The 25,655-nt window shown below is 35.4% G+C and overlaps 1 protein-coding gene across 1 annotated transcript in view; it reads right to left on the reverse strand.

Moving 5' to 3' along the window:
• TTN (titin) overlaps positions 1-25,655 on the reverse strand; it is a 287,825-nt gene that overhangs the window by 180,987 nt on the left and 81,183 nt on the right. Inside the window, exons 43-63 of the mRNA XM_056536637.1 lie at positions 11,620-15,048; positions 9,532-9,807; positions 8,004-8,567; positions 7,347-7,628; positions 6,979-7,257; positions 6,242-6,520; positions 5,874-6,152; positions 5,493-5,777; positions 5,108-5,386; positions 4,731-5,012; positions 3,952-4,230; positions 3,588-3,866; positions 3,203-3,481; positions 2,817-3,104; positions 2,445-2,723; positions 2,067-2,348; positions 1,684-1,962; positions 1,316-1,594; positions 947-1,225; positions 561-848; positions 138-416 (exon numbers count right to left, since the gene is read on the reverse strand). Coding sequence (XP_056392612.1) covers positions 138-416; positions 561-848; positions 947-1,225; positions 1,316-1,594; positions 1,684-1,962; positions 2,067-2,348; positions 2,445-2,723; positions 2,817-3,104; positions 3,203-3,481; positions 3,588-3,866; positions 3,952-4,230; positions 4,731-5,012; positions 5,108-5,386; positions 5,493-5,777; positions 5,874-6,152; positions 6,242-6,520; positions 6,979-7,257; positions 7,347-7,628; positions 8,004-8,567; positions 9,532-9,807; positions 11,620-15,048 — 9,324 coding nt within the window. The remainder of the gene's footprint in view (positions 1-137; positions 417-560; positions 849-946; positions 1,226-1,315; positions 1,595-1,683; positions 1,963-2,066; positions 2,349-2,444; positions 2,724-2,816; positions 3,105-3,202; positions 3,482-3,587; positions 3,867-3,951; positions 4,231-4,730; positions 5,013-5,107; positions 5,387-5,492; positions 5,778-5,873; positions 6,153-6,241; positions 6,521-6,978; positions 7,258-7,346; positions 7,629-8,003; positions 8,568-9,531; positions 9,808-11,619; positions 15,049-25,655) is intronic.

Genomic DNA, 25,655 nt, shown 5'->3' on the forward strand with positions numbered 1-25,655 from the left:
AGCTCAATACATGCTCAACAGAATGTATAACTGTATATGTATAAAACAAGAAAACTAAGATATTAAGGAATGGTTATGCTCTTAAACATGAAACAAGACAAACATGAAGGGGACAGAATTGAAGCAAATCATCGCACCTGTTACAAGCAACATTGTGCTACAAGTGTCACTACCAACATCATTGGTGACTTGGCAAGTATAGCGCCCACTGCTGGAACCATCCACTGTGAATAGATTCAAGAAACCCACTGAACCCTCCATGCCAAGAAAACATTTTGCTCCAGAAAAGAGTTCCACCTCTTCTTTAAACCATTTGATGGAAAATGGTGGTGTTCCTTTCACTTCAACTTTAAAATCCACCAAAGAGTCTGGTATTGCTTTTTGACTTTCAGGTTTTACAGTGAAGCTTGGAGGTTCTACGGCGTTGAAGAAAGAGTGTTTAAAAATATATTTTTAAAGAAGAGGTACTGCTACATTTTATTTTTGTTAAAAATGTTTAGAAAGATTGTCATGCTAATAAGAGTACACAATGTTAAGAAAAAGAAGAAGTTATGCCAAACCTTTTACAGTTAAGATGCCGCTACACTCGGCGCTTCCTGATACATTTGCTACTTTGCACTTGTAATTGCCATTGTCAGATACATCTAGATCCACGACTGTCAAAGACACAATATTTTCATGGCAGACAAGCCTGTGTTTTGAACTATGCAAGATTTCACTTCCATCTTTAAACCACTGCGCATTTATAGGTAGTGAACCAGAAACTTTGCATTCCATTACAATGGAGGATCCAAGAACCTTATGCATTTTTGTTAACTTTTTGGTAAAAGATGGTGGAATAGCTTGATCTGCGTAACAAAGAAAAGATGACCTAGTTACTCCTAATGCTCTTGGTTTTTTACTTGGAAGGAATTATGGAAGGTGAGAAAACTTAAACAATACAAACCTGAAACGTTCAAAAAAGCTGTGCAGCTGCTAGTGCCAAAATCGTTTTCTACTTTAAATGTATATTCTCCACTATCTTCTTTGCTCACAGACTGAATTCTCAAGCTTGATACATTATCCTCAAAGCTTAAGGTGTAATATCTGCTCGGCATTAGTTGTCTGCCATGTTTATACCACTTCACTTGAAGCTCTGGAGTTCCAGCAACAGCACAATCCAAAGTCACTGGGTCTCCTTCAGTTACATTTACTGATTTTGGTCTTTCAATTATCTGAGCTGGTTCTGTATCAAAGATCAAATTTATATTATTTAAAAATGCAACTAAATATTTGGCCTTACTAAAAAGATATATTAAAATCATCTACTACTAACCTTGAGCTATTAAGAAAGCAAAACATTTCTCTGATCCTGACTCATTGGAAGCCTGACAGGTATATCTTCCAGTATGGCTAGCATCAACAGTTCTTATATAGAGAGTAGCAATATTGTTCTCGAAGGTAATACTGGTGATATCATCTTCCTCTATAATTTTATCTCCCCTTATCCAAGACACTGTTATAGGATCGGAACCTGAAATTGCACACTGGAAAACTGCAGGGCTTCCAAGAATTGTGGTTGAATTTTCTATCTTTTGGACAAAGGTTGGGGGTTCTATCAAGACAAAGGTATTAAAATTAACTTAGCTTTTTGATAGTGGAAGAATGAAACCCCCCAAAATGTACCGCTTTACTGCAACTAACCTTTTAAATGGACAGAAGCACTGCAGTAGCAGCCTCCAGCTTCATTTGATATAGTACATTGGTACTCGCCCGCATCTGAGAAATCACACTTGAAAATGTGAAGTTCAAATAGTGATTCTTTTTGAACAAGCGAGTACTTTTTACCACTACGAATCTCCTTTTTGTTCTTTAAAAAAGTTGCCTCATAAGGTGGTGTGCCAATTACTTCGCAGAAAAGCTTCACATCAGAACCTTTGACAACTTCAACTGGCTCAAATACTGTTTTGAAAGTAGGGGCTTCTACAATTGGGAAATAAATGTAGAATAGTGTTTGATTTTTTTATCAATCCTTCAAAGATAATAATGTATGTCTAAAAGTGTGAAAAAAAACAATAAAAACTAACCTTTCACTTTAACGTCAATACTGCAGCTCTCACTACCTGCCTCATTAGTAGCCTCACACACATACATTCCGGAGTCCTCAACAGTAGAATCTATAATATCAAGTGTTGATATTCCCTCTACAAATGAGATTCCATATTTGTCACTTGTTGTAATGTCATTTCCATCCAAATACCAAGAGACCTTGATTTCAGGAGTCCCAGCTATTTGACAGTGAAATGTTGTTGACTCTCCTTTTCTTAACATGGAAAATGGACCTGGTTTCTTAACAAACCGTGGGGGCTCTATATACAGAAAAAAAAAAGTCCAGATGTTGATAAATATTGATGGCGATGAATCGAATATAATGATAAAGACATATAAAAGTAATGGAAGCAAACCTTTAACAAAGAGAGTAGCTTTGTAAGTTGCCACACCCACATCATTGCTAACTTGAACTGTGTAACTTCCAGAATCTGCAACCTTGGCTGACATCAGCTCAAGGATGCTCGAGGACTCATCTTTCCAAACTGAACGATTTGCTCCTGAAAGAAGTTCCTTGCTTTCCTTAAACCATTTTATCACCATGGGAGTTGTGCCCCCCATGATAGCCTTAAACTGAACTCTAGAGCCTGGAATAATGTCTTGTGACAAGGGCTTCTCAAGAAAATATGGTGGTTCTAAAACAGGTGAAAAGAAAAATAGTTTAACTTAGTAAACCTAAAATTAAACTTTTTATTCAACTTTTTTTTTTAAATCATAAAAATGCAAACCTTTAACGGTTAAATATCCACTGCATTGATTCTTTCCTGCTTTGTTGGTGGCAACACATGTATAGGTTCCACTGTCTAAACCTTCTAGTTCATTTATTTCCATAAATGCTATGTTGTCATGGAAAGAATATTTGTGCTTTCCACTGGGTAGGATCTCCTTGTCATCCTTTAACCATTTAACAGTTATGGGATGGGAACCAGAAACTATGCATTCAAGATTGACAAAAGACCCTTTGACGCTGTCAGTTTTTTTCAGTTTCTTTGTAAATGATGGAGGTATTATGAGATCTAATTTGCATAGAAAGAAAACAGTGTGTTAATTATAAATTAAACCTATGTGTACTTAAAAAAATAAGGATACAGAAATAGTACTGAGCTATACGAACCTAACACACTGACAGATGCAGTACAAGCACTTTTGCCAACATCATTTTGGACCTCAAATGTATATTCTCCACTATCGTTCTTATCCGTTGACGTAATTTTAAGGACAGAAACATTTTCAGTAAAACTGATCTTATATTTCTGGCCCAATTTTAACTCCTTCCCATCTTTGAACCATTTGGCTGTGATTTCCTTTGTTCCTGAAAATTTACACTGCAAGGTCGCTGGATCTCCTTCAGTTACGTCTACAGAGACAGCCTTGTCAATGATTGTAGCAGGTTCTGTTATGATTAGGGAAGAATACAATTAAAACATTTTTATCTGTTTGTTAGAAAGCTAATGTAAAATAGTCTAAGTTTATTGGTGCACAAAACTAAAGGGACCAACCTTTTACTGCTAATACAGCGGAGCACCTCTGAACACCTGCATCGTTTTTAGCCTCACAAGTGTACTTGCCACCAAGATTGCTTTTAATGGATGATATGTGTAAAGTAGCTACATTATTTTTAAATATTGCCTTTATGTTTTCATCTTCCATGACTTCATCATTGTCTTTCCACCATGAAATGGTGATGGGCTGGGAGCCTTTAACAGAACACTGAAAGGCAACCAACCCTCCAATAAGGGAGCTAAGGTTTTCAATTTTTCTTGTAAAAGTCGGAGGCTCTAAAGAAAAAAGGCATAACTGTAAACAGTACATCTACAACTGAACTGTCTTTAAAAATCTTGCTGATCTTTCAGGTTTACTAACCTTTCAAGTTCACAAGGGCACTACATGCACAGCTTCCTACATCATTAAACACTCTGCATTGATATTCTCCAGCATCAGCAGAGTCAAATCTTAGGATGTTGAGACTTAACAAATTATCCTGGAAAAAGGTCTTGTACTTTCTACCACTGCGGATTGGCTTGTTGTCTTTGAACCATGATACTTCAAAAGGTGCTGAACCTGTAATTTCCCCTTCCAAAGTCACATCAGAATCTCTCAGGACTTCAACGTTTTGAAAGTCTTTGACAAATGATGGAGGTTCTGTTCCATGAACAAAAAAATGTTCATTTGATTAATACTAAGTTAAAGGGGTTATCCAGGAAAAAACATTTTTTTATAAATATCAAATGGCTCCAGAAAGTTAAACAGATTTGTAAATGACTTCTATTAAAAAATTGTAATCCTTTCAGTACTGAGCAGCTGAAGTTGAGTTGTTCTTTTCTGTCTAAGTGCTCTCTGATGACACCTGTCTCAGGAACTGTCCAGAGTAGAAGCAAATCCCCATAGCAAACGTATTCTACTCTGTGCAGTTCCCGAGACAAGATGTCAGCAGAGAGCCCCGTTGTCAGACAGAAAAGAACAACTCAACTTCAGCAGCTGTTAATTATTGGAAGGATTAAGATTTTTTTAATAGAAGTAATTTACAAATCTGTTTAACTTTCTGGAGCCAGTTGATATAAAAAAAAGTTTCTTCCTGGAATACCCCTTTAAAGACAGAAATATGAATGTTTCATAAGAGTAAAGAATAAATAACAACACACCTTTAACTATGACAGCACAGCTGCATATGTCTGTACCAGCTTCATTTTTAGCTTGACACACATATTCACCAATATTGTGAAGATTTACACAAAAAATTTTAAGAATTGCAATGGAGTTTGAGAAAGTCATGCTGCAAGAATCACTCTCCTTAATCTCTTTATCATTTTTAAACCATGTGATTTGAATCGGAGAGGATCCAGTTACTTTACACTCCAGCTGTATAGAATCATCCTTTTTGAAGAGTTGGGATGGCTCTAGCTTCTGAGTAAAAGTTGCTGGTTCTGCAGAATTTAAATGAACAATTATTAAGGTAAAACCTGTGGCGCACAAAAGAGAAAAAGAATGGCTATAAAGAGTATGTAAAGAGAATGCAAACCTTTAACAAACACGTTTGCACTACATTCCACAGCACCAGCCATATTGCTGACTTTGCAGACGTAATTTCCTGATTCTGAACTTTTAACTGCATAGAGTTCCAAAGAGCTGGCAGTGTGATCTTTTGCAATGTAGCAAGAGCCTCCAGTTTTCATTTCTTCCACACCCTTAAACCATTTAATAGTTAAAGGTGGCGTTCCTTTAAAAGTGGTTTTCAGACAAACAGTAGATCCTGGAAGAGCATCTTGTGGCTCTGGTTTTGTTATAAAGCACGGTGGTTCTAAATTCATGAAGAGAAGAAATTTTACCAAACCACACATAAGAATTATAACACCTAAAGATAGAAGAAGAAAAAGAAGAAGAAGAAAACAAGCTAGCAACCAAACCTTTCACAGATAGTGTTCCTTTGGTGTCTTTGGTTCCTGCAGAATTTGTTGCTCTACAAGTATAAATTCCAGCATCACTCATGTCTAGTCGACTTATCTCCAAAGAGGCAGTACCTTCCACAAAAGATATCTTATGCTTATCAGTGGAAAGTTCTTCACCATTTTTAAACCAAGCAACTTTCATAGGCAAAGAACCAGAGACCTTGCATTCCAGTCGGCAGAACACATTTACTATGCTGTCAACATCTCGTAGAGATTTGCTAAAAGATGGGGCAATGGTTCGATCTGTTTGCAATAGAAATAAATATAAACATTTCAAAATCACTTGCATTACTAGAGATCTGCACTACTGGTCTTTTAAAGTTTATAATTTATACTGACCTAACACGGTAAAGGTGGTTTTACAGCTGGTACTACCCACATCATTAGACACCTCAAATACATATTCACCGCTATCCTGAATCTCAGCAGAGTAGAACTTCAAAGAAGCAACATTATTTTTAAAGCTGATCCTGTACTTTTTACCAGAAGTTATTTCTTTCCCTTGTTTTAGCCATTTTACTTTAAGTTCTGGTGTGCCTGACACAGTGCACTCTAGAGTGGCTGGGTCTCCTGCAGTCACTTGGATAAGTTCAGCTTTCTCAACTATTTTTGCAGGTTCTAAAATAAAGTTAAACACAGTTTGTTAGGTAAGAAATGGGGACTGGTATCTCGATAGTTATTATACAAATAGGCAATGACTAACTGACCTTTTACCACCAACTCTCCAAAACAAGTTTGGCTCCCTGCATCATTTTCAGCAACACAAGTGTACTTTCCAACACTGTTAATTTGTACATTGCTGATATGCAGAGTTGCGATACTATTATCAAATGTAATTTTCACTTTTTCATCTTCTCGGACAACATCTCTTCCCTTCATCCAGGTCACTGTGATGACCTCAGACCCCTTTACAACAGCTTGCAGAGAAATGTTATTGCCAACTACAGCAGTGACGTTTTCAATCTTCTTTACAAATGATGGTGGTTCTGATTTAAGGAAGAGTAGCATGATGTTAATGTTTATTCCTAATTTATGCACACATAAAGCTAAACCTATTACTCCTACTTCCAGTTACCACTAATAAGGTTACCTTCTAGTAAAGTAAGGAGAGATATAAGTGATACTATGGGTTAGTGTCACAATTCATCTCCATAATTAGTGCAGTCATCTCTCTAGAATGAATTTGTATATTATTCTATGCTTTTAATACATATTTGAAGCTAGGTCCAATAGAAGCATGTAATGTATAGTCAAATTGTAAAATTCTATTGAGTTCTCACCTAGTTGTTCTGGATTTAACAAGCATTTTAAGAAAAAAAATGTTGTGCTTTGTTTCTCACGGGTTATGAATATTTTATGTTTTTGATTTTTTTTTTTTTTTTGCCATAAAGAGTTGTATTGATGTTAGAAGAGAGCAGAAAGCCATTTTCAGAAAGATACTAACCTTTAAGTCTGTAAGTTGCACTGCAAATGCATTTGCCAACTTCGTTGGCTATAATACACTCATATTCACCAACATCTGCACTATTGAATGAAGAGATTTCCAGAGTAGCAAAAGACTTTTGGTATATCAGCCTGTACTTTTTACTACTTCGTATTTGCTTCTTATCTTTGTACCAGCTAATTTCAAAAGGTCCAGTACCGGACACTTCACACTGAAGAGCAGTATTTGATCCTTTTACTATCTCTGCTGGTTCAAGCTTTTTGACGAAAGAAGGGGGTTCTAGAAAAGTATTACATTATCAGAAATGGGTTACCATCGCACAAGTATGTTTATGTAAAATAGTAACCTAGCAATAATAAGAAACAAACCTTTAACAATAATTTCTGAAGTACAACTTTCAGATCCAGCATCATTAAGTGCTTCGCAAGTGTAGCTTCCGCTGTCCTCTACCTTCATGTTGGTAATATCTAGCACAGTGTTGGTGTTGTCAAAAGACAATGTATACATATCATTTTGGATAATAGCTGTATTGTTCCTGTACCAAGTCACATGGATTTCCGGTGACCCTTTGATTTTGCACTGAAGATGTGCAGATTCACCCTGCCTTAGCAAATAAGATGGTTCCACCTTTTTCACAAAAGATGGTGGTTCTATAAAAAGAGTTTTAGAAAGAGAAGATGCTGAAATAAGATTTTTGTTGCAAATAAAAAGAGACCTAGATAAAAGAGTCGGAGCTTGCCCATTCAGCCATTTATGCATTAGCTTTGTTCAGCCACAAGTCACTCAAAAATGCTTGGATACTGTCCAAAAAACACATACTTTCACACTGACATTTACAAACATTAAATCTGTGGTACAGACAAAAGACAGAAAAAAAGGAAACAATCTAGCCACTAATTTGCCTACTCTCAAAGCTACCTAATAAGTAAGTGCCCTGTATATACATTCGTAAGGAAAATATTCACCTGATTGTATTATTCTGACATATGTGTCATGTTTTTTGTGAAGTGTGCAATGTCTCTTACCTCTTATAGTCACCACTGAAGAAGTTGAGCTACTTCCTGCATCATTGGTAGCAGTGCACACGTAATTTCCAGAGTCTTTTATCTTAGCCACAAGTATTTCAAGAGAAGCTACTTTGTCTTCAAAATAAATTTTATAATCTTTCCCAGGAAGAAGCTTGTGACCATCTCTTGTCCAGGATACCGTCACTTTTCTGTCTTCATCCACTTGGCACTCAAGGCGAATAGTTTTATTCACCGCGGAACGTAAAGGTTCAAGCTCTTTGATGAAATGTGGCTTGTCAATGACTATTAATTCAGCTTGGCAGGTATCTGTTCCAAACTTGTTTGAAGCTTTGCAAGAGTATGTGCCTTTGTCAGTAGTGGTAAGACTTAAGAACTCTAGAACATGTTTATTATTTACAGCTGAGATCTGACAGTTTTCTGAGGGTGAGATAGGCAAACCATCTTTTTGCCATATGGCATCAATGACTGGAGTACCTGACACTGTAGCTTGGAATTTAGCTTTCTTACTCACAAAAGAGGTAATAGACTCTGGTCTGGTTATAAAAGAAGGAGGAAAGGCTTCTGCAAAGAAGAATACAAGGTTCAGTATTATGAAAATATTTTAAAGTCATATCAAATCTGTAATAAACTGTAATAAAAGTAGAAATTCCCAATCTGTTTTACAGCTTAAGGAAAAGTTGCCAGATAAGAATGATCAACAAAAAAAGACTAACCCAAGAATTGATTAACGGTAATTCCCCAGCGACTATTTTAGCTTTAATAAAAAGAAATAAAGTGCATATAAAGGTATATTCTTATAGCCCAGAATCTCATACTACCTTTTCCAATATTTACTGAAAAAAATCACAAATTCTTTGTTTTGTTGTAAGAAAAATCTTTTCCCAAAAATGTTTTTTTTTGTCTTGATTAAATTAAAAATTCCAAATAACTAAGTTCCATAACAATACTATAATATCTGCAAAGACCATAAAGAAGAATTTATGTTTCTTTTATAACACACATAATGAGCTTCATTTACTTAAAGAGTTTTGGGTTTTTACTAGTGGGAAAAGTTGTTTAGTGCAGGATTCCTCTCTATTCCTCTCTATTCACTATTGGGAAAAGTCGGGAACATTTTCTGACCAGCTTTTTCTAGGTCGAAATTTCCAGCCATTTACCCACAGGATTTTCTGTAAATTCCATAGTAAATCGGTCGGGTTTTGAAACCATGCCCTTTTTTTGCCGGCCATGCCCCCTTTTGCGACAGACCACGCACCCTTTCGGGTTTGTCGGATTTTTCAGGCGCACACTGTCACACACTGGCGCAGACATGTCTCAGACAAAATAACCAGACAAAAACTGGTCGGTTTCAGCTTAGTAAATGAGGCCCAATGTGTTTTTCAAATTTTGTAAAATCTTGCAATATTACCAATGTTTATAGATTTTTGTAAGACATTTGTGGAATATGATAGTATTAGTTCACCAGTCTAACTGGTGAAAAATAAGAAAGTGATTTGGGAATAATGTGGTGTTGTCATTTACTCACCAGTTACAGTCAATGTTGCAGTGGTGCTTACACTACCAAATGGGTTTGAAGCCTTGCAGGTGTAATCTCCACAGTCAACAACTTGAGGTCTGAGAACTTCCAGAGTAGAAACATAGTTAAAAGTCTTCACAGAATATTTGTCACTCTCGTAAATTTCCCGTCCAGACTTAAACCACTGGAATCTGACGTTCTGTGTAGGCTCTGTCTCACAGGTAAAGAAAGCAGAGTATCCAACTGCAACTTCCAATGACTCGATCCTCTTTTTCAGTACAGGAGCTGAGGAAAATGGAGGGGGGAAACAAGGTAAGTCACTATGTAAAAAATATACTTTAAAAGTTAAGAATAAAATGATTGAAAAGTGAACAATCCAGGAAAAGTGAATAGAGGGTGGCTGCATAAATGAAAGGAAATGGTTAGCGGTGCTCAGCAAATGACATGACTTTGCAGCTTTACTGCAGACTAATGTGTACATGCACAAGAATGTGATTTATTATGTCACAGTGAAAAATAGCTGAAAATGAAAAAGTAATTAGATCATCCTACCAGTGGAAAAGATCAAGTGTGCTTACAGCATGCATTTAAGTCTATATTTCATAGTTGTGATTCGAATAAGGAGATGAGAACATAATTAAATTGACATGTGCAATGGTATAAAATGTTACAGAATAGTGAACTATGCAATACAATGATTTGTGGATATGGGGATGAAGTACAGATATAATTAGGGTTAGATTTATTCTAATATAGTATTACTAAGTAAACTACCTTGACTAAAAGTTATCAAAAGCTGTTTACTTTTGAATATAAAATTGCCAATATACTATCAAGCATTGCGAACCTAATGTTTTTCGTAAAGTGTAATCCAGCATAATATGTCCGTATTTAATAGAGTCAGGTCAGGCTTAAAAATGTAAGAAATTATTTTACTGTTTAAGAACAGTTTTTGTGCAATTGGCTACTTATTACTGTGGCTACACTTTGCTTTTTTTTTTAGCCTTTCTCATTTTCAATGAATATTACTAAAAAAAAACTTTTCTCTACTGTTAGACAAAAAGTTATTATCTTCAAAAAAAGTTTTCTTTTAAACAGCTTTTGATAATCATATAATAATCTGTCACTTTATCAACAGAAAGAAAATCACTTGGAACATTAAACTTTTTGTTAGAAGAATAATTAGGGCAGAGTTAATATACATAAGTATAACTTTACTAAGAGAATAGTGGATGCATGGAATAGCCTTCCTGCAGAAGTAGTAGCTGAAGGAGTTTAAGCATGCAGGGGATAAGCATAAGGCTATCCTTCATATAAGATAGGGCCAGGGACTATTGATAGGATTCAGATTATTGGGAAGGCTAGAGGGTCCAAGTGGTTGTTATCTGCCGATTCTATGTTTCTCAAAAAAAAAAAAAAAAGATAGCAATTTTTTGCATTGCTCACTTTCAAAGATTTGATGGATTTTGGTGGAAACAGCATGGTATCTAACAGCTTAGTGGAATTTTTAATGGTCACACCAGAAAACTGATGTAAATTATAGCATAAATCAATAGACTTCAGCTTGTGGCACACAGACAGTGAAAAGACAGGCCAAATGTATTATGAAGTATATGCCTCTTAATAAATTTTGGACATTCTACTTCAAAGCATCTTTTTTTTAAGACCATCACATTAATCTCCAGTCTTTATATATTATCATGTTAATAGTTCCAGAAGGCTGAGCTCCTGACTGTTAAAAGTCAATATTTCCAATATCTGCCTTTTTCTTTTTTCCTCACAGTAAAAACATTGTCCACTTAGTTCCCATCATATATTTAATTGTATTAGGTTTTGATAACTTGATTCAATGTATTTAGTTTGAAAGGGTAATAACTCGGCCCTAAATTAGACAAATTAGAAATAGTTAAACAAATTATGGGAAAGATATTAATTTTAATTGGCAAGGAATAGCTATGAAAAGGCTACAACTGTAAAATAGTAGGTGCTTAATTTATTTTAGTAACACAGTGTAGGTATTGGTGAAAAGTCACACATAGTGATTGAGTATGTGAATGTTAGCAGACAATTGTTATTCAATTATCCCCATAATCCAACCTCTTTTAACTATTGTGAGATTTGCAGATGTTGTCGATTTGCCAGCGTCATTCAAAGCCTCACACGTGTACTCTCCTTGGTGTAAATCCATGTGTACTTTGCTGATTACTAATGTATAGATATCATTATTTTCTGAACAAATGAACTCTATGCCTGAAGACAACAATCTACCCATGTAGTACCATTTCACAGACTTAGCATTGGATATAGTTGTTTGAAGAGTAACAAGGCTACCCTCATCAGCAGCACTGTCTATTAAACTTTGCTTGATCAGTGGAGTATTTTCTTCATATATTTCCCCAGGTTTCTGTAATTTTTTTACTATTTCTGCTTGTCCCTGAAATGTTTCTGTTGAAAAGGTAAGCTCATCTGTGTACTGAGCTGCACCTACATCCTTTATTTCAGTGTTAAACAAAATAATATTGGAGATTTCTTTAGCAGATATATGTTCAAATACTCCTGCCTCAGTCAATATATCAAGTTGTGTAATTTCTTTATCAGTGGCAATACCAAGGTTCTCTTGTTTTACACACTCCAAACTGTCTATCTCTTCACATAATACAGCCCATAATGCAGCCTTTAATTCAGACTTAAGGTCAGCCTTTTGAGGATAAAGATTAGGAAGGGACAAAGTAATTTCTTCATTTGCAAAACTGCTTGTCGTGATCACGCATGTGCATAAGATATGATTTGATTCTTTCATTATTTGAATATTTCTAACATGAATATCTTGCAAATATTTTACAGACTCTGCCGAAAAGATATGTGGCTTGGTTTGTAATGCTGAATATAAGGCAGTTTTAACATGGCTTTTAATTTCAAGACTAAAACTTTTTGGAACTTCAGAGAAAGAAGACTCTTCTTTCGTAAAAGTTTCTAGATCAAGCACTTCAGGTGCATCCAGTGGTTTATGTACTTGAATTTCTACATTTAAATTTTCTGTGTCTGATTGTTCTATCATCTTTATATTTTCCTCTTGTATTGAGTGTTTTTCCTCAAAAACTAAGGGTAATCGTATTGACTGTCCTTCCTGGATCTTTGAAGCATAATCTTGCTGAGCTTCATCTAAAAGTGTAGCACTTTCTGTTGTAATACCATGATTCTCAACACAATGAATTTCCAAGGGAAATTTACGCTCATTTAATATATCACATGTAAACATGTCAGTATCTGGCACAATACTATCATGGCCCTCATCAATGGTCCGACATTCATCTGTAGTACATAGTTGCATTACAGGTTGGGAGTCTTCTTTTTGTAGGCTACCTCTTTGCTCTTTTTGTGATATAAGTAGGTCTTCTTTTGGAAGCAGAACACAGTCCTCAACAACATTAGCTAATTTTATTTGTTCACGTTCCAAGACGCTACAAGATGTTACACTTTCTGGACTTATTTGCAGAGTCTGCACAGACTCTCCAGAAAAAATGTTTATGTCTTCAATAGTCAAACAACAATTGTAGCTTTTCTCCACTTTGTTTAATGCAGTATGTGGGCTGGGATCTTTGAAGATAAGTTCTTGTTCTTTGGGTATCATTAATTCTGACTCCATAGTTTGCAGATGTAAAAGTGGTGACTGTTCATTGGAAAAGCTCAATTTTATTTCCTCACTAACAGGTTCTACATAACCAGTATCTAAACATAAAATGGGAAGTCTTTCATCAGATAGTGAAGAGAGTAGTAGAACTGGGCTTTTGGTGAGCTCTGCCTGGTCTTCAGATGGAATATCAAAAGAGATGGGCTCCTCACTTCTTAGCTGTGCCTGTGAGTCTACAACATGTACATTAATAGGTTGCTTCTGTTCTGCATGGAATTCTGCATTGTGTCCATCTTCACTTTCTGGGATTGGTGAAGTGTGTTCATATGGAATCTGTTTTCTTTCTTCAGAAACTAAACTACTTGATATAAATGTTTCTTTCATATGAATAGCCTTTGCTTCTTTACTTTGTTTAGAAGCAAGTTCTTGTTCTCTGATCAAGATGTTTTGGGAATCTGTTGTTGATATTACTAAAGGATCTATCGCTGCTGTCTCTGCTCTCATAGACAGATGGGACACATCTATCTCCTTAAGTTGTGGACTTTCTTGTCGTAAGAATTGCTCCTCATCAAACTCTTCACTATGAATATGAAATATCTGCTCTGTATCACAGGATATTATATGTTTTGCTTCTGCTGTAACTGCAAAATACTTCATTTTTTTCTCACTTTTTATATTTACACTTTCTGTTTTGGGATGTGTATCACTTAATTCAGATTCCTTAAGTGCTGATGTTATTTCTTCAGTAACAGATATGTGTAAGGGCTGTATTTCAGAGTCAACTACCTCTTTGCTGAAAGGGCTTACAATTTCTTTATCATGTTGCTCAATTACATTTTCTGAAACTACAGAAGCTGTTAAAGGTATGCATTCCTTTTCCCTAGATACATGATATTCTGCTTGTTGTTCTACAGCTAGTAATTCCTGTACTGTATCAACCTCTTCCCCTTCTACAGAGTATTTCCCTTCAGTGCCAATTGTATACAGCATTGTATCACGTTCCTGTAGTCCAGCCCATGCATCGCCAGTTAGATTAACAGCATATAATCGTGTTTCACTGGTCTCCTGAGCAGATTTCTTATAAGACTTTGTAGCCTTTATACTTAGTTCTTTGTCCACTATAAGATCAGCTTTACAAGACGCATCTCCAAAGCTGTTAAATGCTTTACAACTATAAGAACCATTATCTGTCTGCTGACATTTGTGAATTGTCAAAAAACCAGTTCCATCCTCACTATGGTTAATTGTGTGACGTGTTCCAGGAATTATCTGGCCATTACTATTAAACCACTGGACCACAGCACTTGGATTGCCAATTACTTTATAGCTAAATGTTGCTTTGTTATTTTGACTACACCTAATGGTCTCTATGGGTTTTACAAAAGAAGGTGCTAAGCACATATCTTTGCTATCTGATGACTGATACAGCTCCAGTTTTGTATCTTTTTGTTTTCTGATTTCCTTGCTGTGTACTGTGAGATATGAGCTACACATAGTCTCACCATGGGCATTAGTAGCAATACAAGTATATTCTCCCTCATTATCATTATTTACATAAGGAATAATGCAACTGTATTCATTGTCATCATATACAAATTTGTAAGTCTCAGAAGAAGTCAATATGATTCCATTATGCAGCCAGTGAATTTTTGGTTTGGGAAACCCACTAACAATGACTGAAAATTTGGCAACATCTCCTATTTTAGCCTCCACTGATGACAGCTGCTGTATAAAGACTGGAAAGCTAGTTTCTTTTTTAATCTCCAGTTTACTTGAATATAATGAAGATTCAGGCATAGATTCAAGAGTTCTAGCATTAGGTTTTAAATTCAGGTTGCTTTTGTAGGTTTCTGTTGTCTCCTCCTCTGTAGATATTACAAAAGAACTAGACACGTCTGCATGAAAAAAAGTCAATAGTATTATATTACCATATATCCAATGCCAAATTGTTCATTATTATAATCTAAATTTCAAATGTGATTTATATCCCTATTTAGTTTAGATATAATGCATAAAATACATTTGTCATATAAAACAAATAACCACATTTAGGACCAATCACTGGGTAATGTATAATCTGATTATTATTTATTAACAATCTGCATGGCTAAAAAACAAAAAATCAATGAGTACAAGTAAATAAAAACAAAAAACAAAAAAAAAAACATATACTGTATTGTGCCATACAATTTAGTGAGAGACAGTCCTGCTGGTTGTTCCCAACTTACCTTGCGGTGCTGCGGCTTTCCCAAGAATGCATTGCTAAATCCTATTTTTACAGTGAGATCTAGCTAGGTAATGCAAGATCTTCCACATTCACTGTAACGCAGGGCAATCACTGGTTTGGACATTCACCCTAATTGCAGTGCATGCATTCTGGGGCAAGTTGCAGTGTCTCACTGTAAGCCAGGAATTGGCTCCCATCGACTATTAAGAAGTGTACAATGTGAGAACGTTCTCTCACATGTAATTAAAAAGAAAGCATTTTTTTAATAAGGATTTTTTTATGCCATGAATATTCTAAATAAATAGTAAACAGATTACACATTAAAAGATGATAGGTCTTGGTGTTTTCCAAGTTGGTTTACCCTTATTTACTGTTTTTGGTGAGGAGAATTGTCTAAAGCATGCATTATGGAATTACATGGTTCCCACAAAAAACTTATGGACCTTTTACGCATAAAAATTTGTATTTCATTACTTCCTTTAGCAATAACACCTTAACAAAACATTAGTGATTTAGGGTTATCAATAGGAAATAGTTCTTTATAGTTATTTTTTTCACTGAGGCCAATTAAGAAATACTGTATGAATGAGAAAATTTACTGTAAAGAGAAATATTGAATTTAAAGAGAAAATTCAATATAAAAAAAAAAAAAATTGTGCCCTTGAGTCACTTTGTAAATACTTTGCATAGCTCTTTTTGCATCAAATTCGAATCATATTACATTCCTTTTTTAATACATTCTTTCATACACCGATCTGCTTTAATAGTTATTTTCAATTCTGAAAGTTTCATTCTGACTGCACAGTAGCTTAGCTCCATTCTGCAGTCAAACATCTGATCTAACAGCAAAGGTCAAAATTTGTGAATGTTATCTAAGCTTTAAAGGGGTACCCCGGTGGAAAACTTTTTTTTTTAGCAACTGGTGCCAGAAAGGTAAACAGATTTGTGGATTACTTCTATTAAAAAACCTTAATCCTTCCAGTACTTGTTAGCTGCTGAATACTTAAGAGGAAATTATTTTCTTTTTTGAACACAGTGCTCTCTGCTGACATCACAAGCACAGTGCTCTCTGCTGACATCTCAGTCCATTTTATGAACTGTCCAGAGCAGCATATGTTTGCTATTGGGATTTTTTTTCCACTCTGGACAGTTCTTATAATGGACAGATATGTCAGCAGAGAGCACTGTGCTTGTGATTCAGCAGATAGCTCTGTGTTACAAAAAGAAAATTATTTCCTCTGTAGTATTCAGCAGCAAATAAGTACTGGAAGGATTAAGATTTTTTAATAGACGTAATTAACAAATCTGACACCAAATGATTTAAAAAAAAAAAGTTTTCCACCGGAGTACCCCTTTAACAATGCACAGATCTCTGGTAAACGAAATCCAGCAGAATTCAGAATTTACCTTTCTGGCTGAACAGTCGCTAATACAAAAAAAATTGTATATGTTATAATAAAGCAAAGTATTAAAAAAGTGTTTTAAAAGAGTTTTCCAATAAAGGGGTATTCTGACTTGAATTAGTGTATCCCCTATCTACAGAATAGAAAATGAGAGATCACAGGAGGTTCGAACCCCTGGGCTCCCTGTGATCTCCAAAATTGTACTTTGACCCATCTGTTTTTAATAGAGAGATGGGGCAGCAGGTATGTCGTGGCTCCATTCAAAGTCTCTGCAGCCAACATAGATAACCACGTGTTATACTCCTCTATGTCTGGTGGCTCAATAGATAATTAAAGGAGTACTCTAGTGCTGACTATTCCTCCTCCGATGTGCCCGGGCTGGAAAAAAAATGAAATAAAACTTTCACTTACCTACCTGCGTTCCCCCGGAGCGCTGCTACAGTCCTCCTGGTATGGCTTCTGCCTTCTTCCTGTGTACGGGTCGTCACACCGAGCTCAGCCTATCACCGGCTGAGGTGCGACATCGCTGCGGCCGCTGATAGGGATGATCTGTGCACATGAAATAATGAAGAAGACAGGACTGGAGGACTTATCAGCTGTAGAAGCATTCCGGGGGAATGCAGGAAGCTGTTTGAAAGTTTATTTTCATTTTTTTCAACCAGGGCACAAATAGAGGAGGAATAGTCGGCACCAGAGTACTCCTTTAATAGAGCATCAGCACTCATGCTGACCCGCTATTCAATTTGAAGCAAATAAGTCTAGCACCATTTTGGCTTGTGGGGTGGGGGGGGGAGAGCTGACAATGGTTGGACCTTCTATTTATCCCTTATCCTCTGAATAAGGGAGAAGTTAAAATACCACTTTAAGTCCTAAATACCATAAAAAATACAAATAGGCATGAAATGTTATACATAATTTTTGTATTTTATTAAATGAACAAAACTGTATGATGAAAGATAAATTGTAATTGCAAATATTTACCCAGGTGCTACCGTACCATATGTTGGTATGAATTGGAAATAAGCTAATGAATGGGATATATTTACTCTTTACCAAAAGGTACATCATGATGTAACTATAATCATAAAATATCTTGCCATATTAACAACAGATTCCATCACAACAGTAGCATTAACCAATCTGAAATTTGATGGCACAAACATGGATTAATAGTTCTATCTGTGAGATTAGGCTCACATTGTTGTATCAAATACAATTTATAAGCAGCTTGATACTCTTAGGGATTTATATGTCAACTATTGGGTTAAAATGCTACACTGTCATTTTGGGGTAAAATGCATTTTGTAAACTTAATTTAAGAGCAATAAGTACCCAACAATAGGTTCCCAACATGCAGCCAATCAATTCTAAACATAAATATGAAAGCTGAATTTAATGAGATACTAATAAACAAATATATATTTTTTTTATCAATACAGACTTGTAATGTTACATTCCAGGTCAACATTTTTGATTGTATAGGTCTTCAGTTTAGTCATGAAATATAATATAAGTAAAACTTTGCAAAATAAACCTTATTTCTGTAATGCACAATTTTCCTGATTTCCATGCCAACAGCAATGTAAACAATGTATATAAACCATACTATGCATATATGAACCATATTGGGAACATCCAATGTTTACAATGCTGTCTGCTTTCAGTGAACTGTAAAATAATGCACAGTACAATAAAAATAAAAAAAAGATATAGGGACTCTATTTCATAAAAAGACAGCATAATGATCACATGGATCCTAAGTTAAACAAGATCACAGGAAGGCATAGAACATAAATAAGCTTAGTGTACTGACAAAAACAAAATCAAAAACACAAAAATTGCCTTCTTAACATATACTTTATTATACCTTTAGGATTTCTTAACAAATAATGAATGATGAATATTTACACTGAAAACACAGACATATTAGCTAACCATTTTATTAAAGCTTACAAAGAAGAATACATGTGGCAAAATGGCAGTGATGGTTTATTTGACACTATGTGTCATCAAGTTTCATAGAGTGCAAAGTTATTAGTTTGGAAAAAGAATTTGTTTCTAAGTACATTCCTTTGTTATTACAAGCGAAGCAGTTGTTTCTGCAGTCCCTTCTTTATTTTTAGCTATACATTTATATTGGCCTTCATCCTCAGCAGCAACATTTTTTATTGTCAACTGATGACAGCCATTTTGTTCTTCATCCAGTATATACTTTTCTCCTTGAACTAAACTGTCATCCTTATACCAACACACTTCTGGTACTGGTAAACCCTCAACTACACATTTGAAAATAGCTTGTGTTCCTACTAACGGTGTTAAGTCCAAAATTGGTATTAAAAACCTTGGAGGGGATTCTGTAACTTTAAAATCAAAGCAACAACTTTCAGAGCCTTTAGCATTAAATTGTATAGCTTCTTCTGAAGAAGGTTTATCAAATACATCAAATTGTATATTTAAGCATTTCTCAAGACCTTCTGCACACTCACTTCCAGTGACAGCAAATAACTCAACAGCTTTATTTACTTCATTATTATCGCTCTGAAACTCAAACTCAACTTCTATTTCTTCTTCATTCTCATTTGAAACTTTTTGATCCAATCTCTGTTCATAAACCTGAGTCACACACTCTGTATCTAAAAATGAAGCATTAGGTGAATTCTTTATTTCCATTGTAGCCGCGTCTACATCTATGACACTTAACAAAGCTTTACATGAAACCTCTCCATAACTGTTCTCTGCTTTACAAATGTAAGTTCCAGCATCAGACATGTTCACATCACATATCATAAGGCTTTGCTTTCCTCCATCATTTATAAAGCATCTTATAGAATCTGGTGTCAAACATATATTTTCCTTGAACCATTTAATGGTTGGTGTTGGCATTCCATTTACACAGCAGTTAAATTCTGCATTTGATCCTGCTGTTACATTTAGATCAGAAATGTGCTCACTAAATTGAGGTGGTTTTTCAGATACTTCAAAGTTTATCTTGACATCATCACTTTCTTGTGAGTCAATAGCTGGATGTTGGTCATCAACAGCCAAAGGAAGCACATCAAGAGAAATCACCATGCTTTTACTTTCAGGGGAGAATTCAGGAATAGTTATGATTTTAACCTGCTTCTCAAAATCTTTAACTTCACTTTCATCCAATTCTACTTCCAAAAGAATTTCCTGAGGCGATGGAGACCTTGATGTTGTATCTCTCTCCATATCAAACTCCATTACATGTTGATGAGTTACAGGAGGTGGTAAAGTGCATGATTTACCATCAAGAGGTAACACCTCCACGTGAGTAAAACTTTTGGCTTCTCCGATGGGGTTCACAGCAATACAACTGTATTTCCCACCTTCATAAAGTTGTATGTTGTGAATTTCTAGTACATGCCTATTTCCTTCTTCTCTTATTTTGATTCTGTCCTCTTTTTCAAGTACCAATGAATTCCTGTACCATGTAACAACTGGTGCAGGGCAACCTACAACTTCTGCAGCAAAGCTCAACACATTTTTTTCAAAAATCCGTTTCTTAAGAAGTGGTTTAATAAATGCTGGAGGCTTTTGATCCTCTTTATTTAATTCCTCTTTGTTCTCCCTTCTTTCTTTACCAGAATCTTTTATTTGTGAAGGGCCTGGATTATCAGGAGATGCCCGACCCTCGGTTCTACTCTCTTCCACTAGTTGCTGGACAGGTGTAAAATAATTGTCAGGAGATGTTGCAGTCGTAAGAAATGCTTCATTTAAAGGAGAGTAAAAGCGCTCAGCAGAAGACGGTGGAGTAAAAAATTGTTCAATTTCAATAGCTTCGTCACTAAAGACACTAGCAATGCCAATTGACATCTCAGATTCTGGAGAGAATGGTCGAGCAGACTGATTCTTATAAAATTCATACACAGTATCAAAAGTTACATCTTCAACCTCCACCTGATAGTCTTTCCTATTTACATCTTCTGGTGGTACAGACTGTACACTAATCTCAGAGTTTGGTATAGTGAGTTGTGCAACATCATCAGTACATTCTGAAGCCACAGTTCCAGTAGTAACCACATCATCCTTTAGGTAATCTTTACCTTGAGTATGCGCTAGATTATTTTCTTGTGTATTCATATGCTGTTCAACTGTTTCACATTCAAAGCTTTCATTTCTTACTATTGACATTAAATAATCGTTACTTATAATATCTTCACCTTCAAAAATGCCAAGGTATGAAATATCATCAATTTCATTCAAATTTTGTATGTCTTCTTTTTTAACTAACTCATCCAAATGTAATCGGTATTTGTTGTCTTCTTTGGTTTGCGCAACTAGTTGTTCCCTATCCTCCTTTTTTACTGTGTAATTTTTTTCTGATTCAATTGGTCTTGTCTCTAATGGCTTTGGCTCAAAAGCTGTCACTGGAGTTTTAACCATAGAACGACGTCTTGGAGGGGGTGTTGGTAATTCCTTCTTAACACTAATACTTGTTGACTCGTTTTGCAACTTTCTTTGGTCAATGCTGATGGTTTCAATCACAGAATTCCTTCGTGTGATAGAGTGTCTCCTCTGGGGCACTACTGGTAAGTCCTTCTTTACTTCTGCTCTCTCTTTACATTCCACAGGTTTATTCTCAATGTCAATAGTGGATTTACTTTTAATAAAGGAACGTCTTCTTTTAGGTGCAACAGGCAAATCTTTTGTTGTACCATCTTTGATAATATCTTTAGATACTGCAGCTAGATTTTGTTTTACAGCATCAAGCTTAATTTCAACCATGTCATTGCTTTTAAACTGTAAAACTGCAGATACTGACTCCTGCAAAACACCTTTAGTTTCTGCAGAAGTAGTAGTAGTAGTTTCCGCAGTAGTTGCTGAAAGTGGTAAAACTTGCTCTTTAGTTGACTGTTTGATCCCATCTTTGTTGACTTCTTTTTCACTACTGTCCTTAACAAAGCTACTCATAGTTTTATCCATCTCTGTTTCTTTACTGACAATATCACTCCTGCCCCTGCCATGTGTTATATCTTTACTGTCATAGGTGGAAGATTCGGGACTCAGGATTTTTTCCTTTAGGTCAATTTGATTATCTTGAATGCTTTGCTTATTGGTTGTTTCATTGATGCCGTGCAAAAGATTCTCCTTATCTTGGGAATCACCTGCAATAGACATTGATATGCTTTCTGTTTTTTGGGCACTAACATTGCTCTCAACAGTTAGTGGCTCCTTATCTAAGATGGTTTTATTCTCTTTCTTTGATTCTGTAAAGCTTTGGTGCCATGTAACCTGTGGTTCCGATTCTTCTGATATGATACATTCAAGAATAGGACAGGCCTCTTCTTCGGTATCTATTTTGATTTCATTTTTTTTAGTTGTTTTCTTTGCTTCAAAGCCAAAGGTAAACTTATGCTTGATTTTTTGTTTGATGTCTGTAGGCTTTTTCTCTTCATATTCATCTGTAGGGAAACTTTCTTCTAATTCTTCAAAATCCGGAACTGGGGTCGGGGCAGTAACTTTAATTTCCACAGACAATGATGTGTCTGATTTACAGGGCACATCATAACTGGTCTGTGGGAGCTGAAGATTGAACCTATTACCACTGTTTGTGATTGACTTTTCTTTAGCATTGGCAACAAGTGATACAAGTTCCTCATCCTCACCTTCGGTGAAATGTTCAGATATAAGCATTTCACATTTATCTAAGGTTTTACCTTCATTTTGGTAATGATTTTCTCTACTTTTAACTGTAAGTTTGCCATATGTTGTATCAGTTCCATATTGGTTAAATATGACACATGTGATAGAACCTGCATGTTGGGGAAGAACAGTAGAGAATGTCAAAGTAGATTTTGTCTCTGTGGTAACTATAACAAAATCTTCATTCCGGGACACAGATCTGTCATTGTTGTACCAAGAAACAGTAGGCTGAGGATACCCATGGAAATTACAGGTAAAAGTGCAAGAGTCACTTTCAAACACTTCCTGATATTCAATATCATGAGTAAACATGGGTGGACATGGAAACATCTTGTTACTGGATCTTTCAGAAATCTCAGAGTCTTCATTCACTTGTTTTCCACTGTCAGACTCATTTTCCTTTAAAGCTTGCAGTTCTAATTCCACATCATCTTTTTCCAAGAATGTATCATAAACATAGCTGTGTAAACCTTCTTCAACATTAAATTCAACTATAGTATTTTTGTCCTCATTATCTGGAGGGAAATCTACCTTTTCATGTTCTATTTCCCAAAAAGTTTTAGTTTCAAAACTTTCTTCTGATGTTATAGTTGTCACTTTTTCTTGCCCATCAAGAAGTAGAGGCTGCACTTGAATTTTTGATACACTTTCCTCAACAATTTTACATGGATCTTGAGATTCTGATGCAGTGTGTTCATTTACTTCTGCAAGTCTAGCTTCTTTAACCAATGGACTAAAAGAAAAATCAAGTGCTGGTGCTAATATAGCATTCTCTTTTTCTCCCAGTACAGGAGATATTTGAGGAACAGATTCCTCATTGCTGACTCCTTGCTGCAATTTATCTGAAATTGAAGTCAACATGTCAGAGTCATAAGGACATTGTATTGTTTTAGGTATATCTAATTTATTAATTTCAGTAAAACTGGCTAATTCTGATTCATCAACTAAATGTTTTGCATCATAAGTATCCTGTTGTAATGAATCCATCTCAGAATTATATTCCTGCATTTTTACATCTATATTTTTAAACATTTCATGAAAAGATGTTTCTTCTTGCTTGGTTTCAATACAAGACTTCTTGGTTTCATCGTATTCAGTTTTTTGAATGGACAATTCAATCAAATTTGACTTAAGTTGTTCCTGTAAAACTTCACAAGCATCCGATTTTACAGTCTCTAAATGTTCTGTCATTGCTAATTCCAAATCTTCTTTTCCACCTTGAAAATCAGCTGTGTTAATAAATGGTGGTGCCAAAGCATCAACTTCTGCATAAATTTCTTCATTTTGAAGAGACAAATCTTCTTGGTCTTGATCCTTTTTGTATTGTCCACTAGCTCTCTCAGAGTCTAGTAGCTTTTCTTTGGGTGCTGATTCTTGTTCATGCAAACATATTAAGGTAGCTTTACTAGACTTCTGTAAACTTTTTGATATAACTGATTCATTAATTGGTACGCCTTCTGGAATTATTTGAGCTGTGACTGGTTTGTGCACTTGGACAGACTCTTCTATGTCCAAATCTTTCTCCAACGTCTTAAATACCACATTTAAAGGCTGTAGTGTGGGATCTTTTTCTGAAAATTTTAATTGACATTTCCCTTCATTTACTGCCATATCTTTCTCACAGAAAGAGTTTTCAATCATTTTATCATGAAAATTTAGTTTTTCTTTTTTAATATGTTTCGAATTAGAATATTCTGGCTTGTTCTCAGATGACAGCTGCAAAATTCTATATTTAACAGGCTTATACATTTCAACTGGTTCAGATTTTTCTGATTGGCTCTCTTTTGTCAGTTTTTGGAGATCACTAGTATCAGTTAGGAGCCTACTGGAATCAATTTCTGCTTCTTGCTTATGTTTTTCTTGAAAAGCTAGACGTAACTGCACTTTATGATCATCCCCATGAAAAGTTACTTTGATTTCTTGACCAACAGTTGGAGATTTGGAAAAGTTACCAAATGCTTCAGTTTCTAAATCTATTTCATGTTCCAAGTTTGTTTCATACTTTTTGTCATATGTTGTTGATATGGTGTGCCCATAGGGTTGAAGATTTTCTTGCAATTTCAGTGCACCAGGTATAAAAATATGTTCCATCGTGTGTTCTTTGTCTTCCTCTTCATAATTTCTTGGGCTTGATTCATGAATAAACCTTCTACTGTACTTAAAATCTTTATTAGATATTTCATTATGTTCTTCTTGTACCATTTCCTGATAACTCTGATATGTATTACTAGCTTGAAATGGTTGTCGTATTTTGGATCTAACTGGTTCATTCATTTGAATTTTTTCTTCAATAGAATCTGGTTCATTGACAGTTTTTTCCTCTGGTGCTGGTTTCAGTAACAATTGTTCATGAAAAGATTTGAATTTTGATAGGTCCTTTTGTTCTTCATGTGCTTGCAAAGGCATCCAATTGATATTATCCCTAGGCGTTTTACCACAAGTGTCTGCCAAGGTATCATGTGTCTTCTGTGACTCAAAGAATTTAACATCATTCTGGCTGAATTTATGTGCTGTTCTACGCACATAACTGATTTCTGAAAGATCTTGGAGTACTTTAGATTTGATAGGTTTATTCATTTGTATAGACTTCAGTCTACTGTCATTTTTTTGTACTGCCTCATTTGTAATGTTAGCTAACACATCATCAGGGCTAGATAGCAATACTGCAGGTTTTGATGGTTCAGTATTGTCTACAGAGTCATTCTGCATGTCCCTCTCATTTAGAACTTTAATATTGATTTTACTTACATCGCTAATGTTCTCACTGTAAATTAGCCTAGTTTCATTTTCTGTGCTTTTGAGCATAGATGAATCAAATATGCCAGCTTTCATTATGGATTGTGGCACATATTTTATAACTGGCTCCATTATTTGTGGAACAGGATCTGGAAGCGTGTCTAGTCCAGACACGTTTTCAATATTATCCCTAGGTAGTTCATCACAATTATCTGCCAAGGTATCATATGTATGCTGTGATTGGATGAATTGAATGTCATCCTGGCTGAATTTTTGTGCTGTACTACTCACATAGCTGATTTCTAAACGATCTAGGAGTACCTTAGATTTGATGGGTTCATTCAGTTGTATGGGCTCAGTTAAGTCCAATATACTGTCTATGTTTTCTGCAACCTCATTTTTAACGTTAACTAATTCATTATCAGGGCTAAACAACAATTCTGCAGATTTTGATTGTTCAGAGTCTTTC

Source organism: Hyla sarda, chromosome 8, assembly GCF_029499605.1.
Source record: "Hyla sarda isolate aHylSar1 chromosome 8, aHylSar1.hap1, whole genome shotgun sequence".
NCBI classification, from domain to species: domain Eukaryota; kingdom Metazoa; phylum Chordata; class Amphibia; order Anura; family Hylidae; genus Hyla; species Hyla sarda.